The following is a 7,577-nucleotide window of genomic DNA, read 5'->3' as shown; positions in this document are numbered from 1 at the left end:
TCAGGCGCAGCTTAATCCTCAAGTTGACATCTTTGGTCTTCGACACTTTAAATAGATTTTGAGGGGCAGATTTGCCTAATGCAACATGTTGTTTGACTTCTTGACTGCTACTTCCTTGAGTGATAGTTGATCAGAAGAATGAAGTTCTTGGCAACTTCAATCTGTTCTCCGTTGATAATAATGTTGTTTATTGGTCCAGTGGTGAGGATTTTTGTTTTCTTTACATTGAGACGCAATCCATACCAAAGGCTTTGAAAACGCATCATGTCTATTTTTATCTCTGATCATTTTTGTTAATTTCTCCCATCAGTTTGATATGTCTTCTCCCTTCTCCACCATCCTACTTAAGTAAGAAAAACATTGATAATGGATACATTCTAATTTTGTTAGGGTGCTCACTTGGAGCATTGCTTAACTGCTCCTCTTTAATGCCTTTATGCCAAGCAGATACAGTCTTATGGTATTGTTTTATTCTTTGCTTTTGTTTCCTATGCACTTTTTATTATGAATTGGGTGAAAGCTCGTAGAGCAAATGATCAGTTTTACATTCAACAATTCATAAACATTTTTTTTCCATCTCATCAATTGCAATGCCTTCAAAATAAAATTGCTTATGCCACGTCCTCTCTGTGTTTCCTGTTTTCATTCTTCCTTCTTTGCAAATACTTCTGAACATTACTATTGGGTAATAAGGAGCTCTGGTAGTGTAGTGGTTACTAATCAGACTGTGAACCTCAAGGTCAGCAGTTTGAAACTACCAGCTGTTCCATTGGAGAAAGATGAGGCGTTCTGCTCCCATAAAGATTTATAGCCTCGGAAACTCTATACAGGGTCACTATGAGTCGGAACTGACTCCACGGCACACAGCCACCACCACCACCACTGACTTTTTATCTCAAATGTTTGATAATTTCTAAGGTGTGTGCATCTCACTAGTGTTATCGCTCCCCTGACCATTGTTTAGCTGAATATCCAGCCAATTTTCATTGAGCTCAGTTCAGTAGGTAATCGTAGTTCCAGAAATGAAGGGTTCCCAAGAGTCATAGGTCTGGGGGTTCTATACATCTCTGTCTAACCAGTAAGTCTGTTTTTTTAATTAAATGATTTTCAGTTTTATTCCACATATTTCTACCACTCTATCCAGCACCTTCTGATATGATCCCTTTCAAAGCAATTGGTAATGGTATTTGGACACCTTCTAGTTTTTCTTCTCTCAGGATCATAGATATTAATATTTGTTTCATCCATTAGTACACTGAACTAATTGTTTCCATGTTCTTCAGTTTTTATCACTCTTCTATCCTGTGGACAGAAAGAGACCAATAGTTACATTTGAATGGCCGTTCACAGCTGGTAAGGTCCAAGTCACTTCTCTACAAGTAGGATGTAAAACACTGTCTTTGTGGACTAGCTTATTCCAGTTAACTATCATCCTGAGCCCCCAGATACAATAACATATTCCCTCAAGGTGTTTGACTATGTCTAAAAAGTTCTCATAACCTTGTCCCGTGTGCTTCACTACACTCATGGATCTGTTTGCAGGAAAGGTATCCTGCATACATATATCCTCTGTTAAATATATATATCTATCTATATCTATATCTATCTATCTATCTATCTATCTATCATCTATCTATCTATATCTATATTATATATATCTATATATCTATATCTATAGATAGATAGATAGATAGATAGATAGATAGATAGATAGATATAGTTGTTGTCATTGAGTAGGTTCCAACCCATAGCAACACTGTATAGGGTGTCCAAGGAGCAGCTGGTGAGCTTGAACCACCGACCTTGCATTTCAAATGACTTTGCAGTCTGACGCATTAGCCGACAGTGCCGTACCAGGACTCTCTGTATATATATCTATCTCTAGTGTAGTGGTTACGAATTGGGCTGCAAACCTTAAGGTCAGCGGTTCGAAACTACCAGCTGCTCCATGGGAGAAAGATGAGGCTTTCTACTCCCGTAAAGATTTATACCCACGGAAACCCTGTACAGGGTCACTATGGGTAGGAACCGACTTGACGGCACTTAACAATGACAACAACAACATCTCTATATTTGTGGATGTACTCCCACTCTTCCTCCCATACCTATTCCATGTGAATGTTTAACCATGGTTTATTGCAGGGTTGTATATATAACAATACTTACCTCTCATGCCCGTTGCTTTTGAACTCCTCAGTTGGTTTGAAACACATAGTCGATGGCTCAAACTCACAAGCTGTTCCTCTTGGAAACTCTATACAAGGTCGCTATGAGTCACAACCGACTCAAAGACCCTTAATAGCAACAACAACATAGTATGATTTGTTGTTGTTGTTGTTGTTAAGTGCCTTCGAGTCAGAGCCGACCCATAGCGACCCTGTACAGGGTTTCCGAGGGTGTAAATCCTTACGGGAGTAGAAAGCCTCATCTTTCACCCGCGGAGCGGCTGGTAGTTTCGAACCACTGACCTTAAGGTTCGCAGCCCGATTCGTAACCACTACGCTACCAGAGCTCCTTTTGAACATGTTTTTTTCTTTTGGTATTGTCACGTAGTGTACTCATGTAAATATAATAACAGCAACAACAACATAGTAAATTTAACCAGTGTTAAGTCATGTTATTGATCATGTTTTTTTTCTTTTGGTATTGTCACAAAGTGTAATCATTTAAATATAATAATACATGCATATATGTGCTTACATAGTTTGACAGTGTCTATTTTATGCAGATGAATTTAGCTTCCCCTAACAAGGAACTTATGTACTGTTTTAAAATCATGATCCTATCCAGATAGTTGACATGAATTTATTCCAGAATTTGGAAGTCTGATATTTCAAAAACTGAATTGAAAAGGGTAGAAAGAAAATTTTCAGATTTTTTTCCCTTATTTATTTATTGCTATTCTATTCTTCTCTTTGCACTGGAAAACACTTGGGCAATTAATCATTCAATATTCATGCACTAAGAATCACAAATAAATCATTAGAAAAACTGGTCAAAAAGCTGGAAAATAAAAATGCTTAAATTAAAGATGGCCAAATTAATATGTTGTTTTCTGCATTTTACTTTTCAGGTGAAAATTGCGGAGGTTTAGTACAGGGTCCAAATGGCACCATCGAGAGCCCTGGATTTCCTCATGGTTATCCAAACTACGCTAACTGCACCTGGATCATTATCACAGGAGAACGCAATAGGATACAATTGTCATTTCACACTTTTGCTCTTGAAGAAGATTTTGATATTTTATCAGTTTATGATGGACAGCCTCAACAAGGGAATTTAAAAGTGAGGTAAAGTATCACTTTTTTAATGTATGGATTAGATAAAACTGTTTGAGTATGCAAATTTTATAATTAAATTGGAATTCATATTTGAAATTAATTTTCAAAAATAATATTATATTATGATGTGTGTGCCAAATTATGCATATTTCCAATACTTAACAACACAATTTTCTATGAAAACCATTATTAACATCATTTATAGATATAAAATTATTCAAGATATGTAAAACAGTGTTGTCAAGGTGATTTGCATAAACTTATAATACACCAATGTTTTGAAGCTATGGTGGATTTGAGAGAAAATGAACAAATATAAATGCATGAATACAATTATGAGAACAAAAGGAAACTATATTATATAAAGTACTTTCAATAAAAAGAAAGTGGGTGGGCGGTGGTAAGAACAATGAAGAATGTTATATTCTCTGAAGAAATTTTGGTTTACAAAGCCATGGTATGTTCTACTCCCCACTGTTTTTTTCCTTTCATAAATGCTGTGTAACATGAAGAAAGAAAAATAATCCTGAGTTTATTTTGCATACTTAATTTATCAACACATGAAAATATTGTACCAATATAAATATATCTTGTCACTCTCATGGCCAAAGAAGGAAAAAAATCCCTTTTAAACATACTGAAACTTCTAAAATTGACATATACTTACATATATATGTGGCAACCTATGCCTTTATTATCTTGTTTTAAAATTTTGCAAGAAAATTGAATTTTATTCACTATATAGTATCTTGTAGAAAAATTTAAAATAAGTATAAGGAATTAGGGGAGCATGGTGGCTCTGTAAGGTAAGCACTGGACTGCAAACCACAAAGTAAGTAGTTCGAGTCTACCAACTGCTCCGTGGGAGAAAGATGAGGTTTTCTACTTCCACAATAATGTTTTGTAAGTGGTCCTTCTTTCCTTCTTCCAAGTCTGTCTTAGACTGGAAATTGCTAAAATCTGACTACCATGTTGTTATTGTTAAGTGCTATTGAGTCAGTTCTGACTCTTAGCAACCCTGGAGTGACTGGTGGCTTCAAAGTGCCCACTTTATGGTTAGTAGTCCAATGCTTATTTTATAGCACCACAACAAACTGGCACCATGGTTGATCCTAAAAAACTTTCAAAGTATTTGAAATACTGGTGGCACAGCTTCCAGCATCACAGCAACATGAAAGCTACCACAGTACAGCAAACTGACCGAATGGTGGAAACAGTATCTTCAGAAGTTTATAGATCTTTGTGAAGGAAATGTCAAGAAATAGCTTCAATATGATATTTTTGTTTAACAATATAGTTCCTATAATTTTGAGGCAATGCTTTCTGACTTACCCTGATGTGTTGATTCAATTAACTATGTATTGTTACACCATTCATTATCCTCTTTTGGCCTGTATGGTGGTATTATGATCATTTTTTATGTCAATAAATATGAAACTTAGAAAATAGCATTTCTGGATCATCACCATCATAACACATTCATCAGTGGCAAAACTTAGGTTAGAACTATTTGATTCATAGTTCAAGGGAATACAATACATATTGGTGTTTACGTCTCAGAGTGCTTTACAAAAAAAGCATCATGCTTATTTTATTCATACAGATAATTTTTTTTAGTAGAAAAGGCAAGAGATTTTGGTAAGAAAGAGATTATTTGAAGTTCCGTAAGTTACTCAGTTAAGTGTAATTTTTTATTTGTAGAAGAGAACAAATAAGTTGTGTTACCATGTGTTTGTTGTAATGTGGATGGTAAAATGTAAAATCCTACAAATTAGGATAATACTTTACTCTGTAATACATTTTATAACATTTCCTTCTACAGCCACACTCAGAAGGCTTTCTAATTGGGCATCTTATGGGTGTCTTAGGTTGGATTTTCTAGAGAAGAAAAACCAGTGAAACATGTAAAGAGAAGTTTATATCAAGGAAAAGATTCACAGTTTAAAGGTGGAAAGTCCCTAGTCCACTCTGGTGGGAAAAAAAGAGATTTACCCACATGTCCTTTATATTGAGAGGAGGACACACTCCCAAGGAAATATCCTTTCAATTGATTAACTGCTCATAGCCAATCATCATAGGGTTTACTATGCCTGCTTATAGCCAATCATCATAGAGTTAACTATCAACTGCCAAACAACTGGGAATTCTGGCAGAGTCAAGTTGACACAGAACCTTAGCTATGACAATGGGTGACAATAAAGTATCTGGAGGACAAACTAACTCTTCTAGGTATCAGATCATAAAGAGGGAAAACATATTACAAATAAAATTCTACCAGTGACTGTTAAGAGCTATGGACCCTTAATAAAGTAAAAATTTTGAAAGATAGTGTTGCTAAAAAGAAACAACAACATTGTTAGGGGAGAATTATTGAGAAAGACCCAGTTAGTGGGGAAAGTAATTATAAATAGCATCAAATATTAATTTGGAATAAGGGGACTTTAATGCTATCTGTTTTCTTGGTATAGCTTAGAACAGTTCATTTCTCAAATATAATTGATTAACAAAATTTAAAGCAGTTTCGGAATCCAAATGACAAATGAAGAGTGTTTTTGTGAGGGGATTGATGTGCCGACCTGGGGATCCACTGAATGGTCATGAAAATAATAACTTATAGCTGTCACGGTCTATTGTTTACTGTTGTATGAAAGCTGTTTTTAGTATTGCAAAATGTCCATGAACTAAAAAAGTGAATTATTATTTGTCTTGTTAAACAACTTGAGCATTTTATTATGAATAATTTTAGTTTGTTTAGCCACAATAGGACATTTTCTAAATAGACTGCGGATGTAGATTTAAGTCCCAATTAACAAACAAGAAGGAATTTGGAGTTTAAAATTGTGGATATTTACTCTATAACTTAAATTTTAGTGGTCACTGTTTGTTGTTAGGTGCAGTTGAGTTGGTTTTGACTCATAACAGCCTTATGAACAACAGAACAAAGCGCTGTCTGGTCCTACAGAGTCCTCAACATTGTTATACTTGAATCTGTTGCTGCTGTTTTAATTAGGAATGCATTGTTTTCCAAAGTAAAAAATCCTATGGAGTTAAAAACATCAATATAATGTGCAATTTATGTTATCATTTTGCAATATTATTATAATACAAACACACACACATGTATGATCCTCCATCAATAAATTAAATTTCATAAGACTTCTCTTACATGAAGCATAAATGAAATATTTGACTCAAAATTAAAATTAGACATCTACCTTTTGAGTTGTATAGAAAGAAAAACACATTTATTGATTTTTTTTGATTTGATGGAATATTGCTGTTTTCTAAATCTCTGATCATTGACTTTACTCCTTCTGTTGTTTCTAAAATCTTCACATCTCTAACCTTTTGAGTAGCTTGCTTGAACCATTGCATCACCAGGAATCTTTTATCATAAGTTGACCAATACATATTGCTTGACCAGTACAATTACATTCCTGTCTCTTGGTTCATCTCACGATAATCCTGAAATATTTATTACATTCTTACTATGTCAAACCCTGACCCGTATCGCCTGTGAGATAAACATTTCTAGTCAATTTTGCCGACATTCAAAGGACTCTATTATTTGACTCCTATTTATGTCTTTTCCCTTTTGTTTCCTTTAGAAAGTTTTTTATCTAGTTCAATAAATCAATGGATTTTTCTTGATCTGACCTTATTAGAAAAGACGTTTACCATCTCTGCTTCCCATTACCTCTCTTTGCCCTTCTAAGTGCTATTTGTCTTTTAAAAGCCATTTTACATTATATTTAATTCAGGAAAATTTACCCATACAGACCATATAAAAAAAAACATTTTTGTTTTCTTTTTACTGCTATGGCATTTGACACTCTGCACACTCTGAAGCATGTGCTTCTTTAAAACTATAATTACTCTGAAGTTGCAACTGATTGGAATTTGCATGTTTGTATAGATGCTGAGGTCAAGAAATGTGTCATTAATGTGTTTTCAAAGATAAATCTGTGTGGAGTTACATTGATTAAAATGTTTCTCATTCACATACTAGTCATCACAGACTGCTAAGTATGCAACAAATATTAACTAATACAACTTTCTCCTTCTTTAAAAAAGGAAAACAAAAATCATGTATTCCATTAATTAAAAAAATATTCTAACTAGTTCTAAGTTTAAAAATTTCTCTTTGAATTACAATGACAGATGAATTTTAAATACATTTACTGAATAAGAAAAAGTTAGGCAGTTTATTCCTTCTATTATTAGGAAAAATAGAGTTTAATGTTTCCAATACAATGCTGGCATTTCAAGGACAGAAATGTTCACTATATATATATA

The 7,577-nt window shown here is 34.1% G+C and overlaps 1 protein-coding gene across 1 annotated transcript in view; it reads left to right on the top strand.

Moving 5' to 3' along the window:
* Positions 1 to 3,045: 3,045 nt before the first annotated feature.
* CSMD1 (CUB and Sushi multiple domains 1) overlaps positions 3,046 to 7,577 on the top strand; it is a 2,529,117-nt gene continuing 2,524,585 nt past the window's right edge. The window contains exon 1 of the mRNA XM_006866725.1: positions 3,046 to 3,290. Coding sequence (XP_006866787.1) covers positions 3,046 to 3,290 — 245 coding nt within the window. The remainder of the gene's footprint in view (positions 3,291 to 7,577) is intronic.

Source organism: Chrysochloris asiatica, unplaced genomic scaffold (genome assembly GCF_000296735.1).
Source record: "Chrysochloris asiatica unplaced genomic scaffold, ChrAsi1.0 scaffold00095, whole genome shotgun sequence".
NCBI classification, from domain to species: domain Eukaryota; kingdom Metazoa; phylum Chordata; class Mammalia; order Afrosoricida; family Chrysochloridae; genus Chrysochloris; species Chrysochloris asiatica.
Note: the sequence above shows the minus strand (reverse complement) of the source record. Positions and strands in the feature narration are given on the sequence as shown.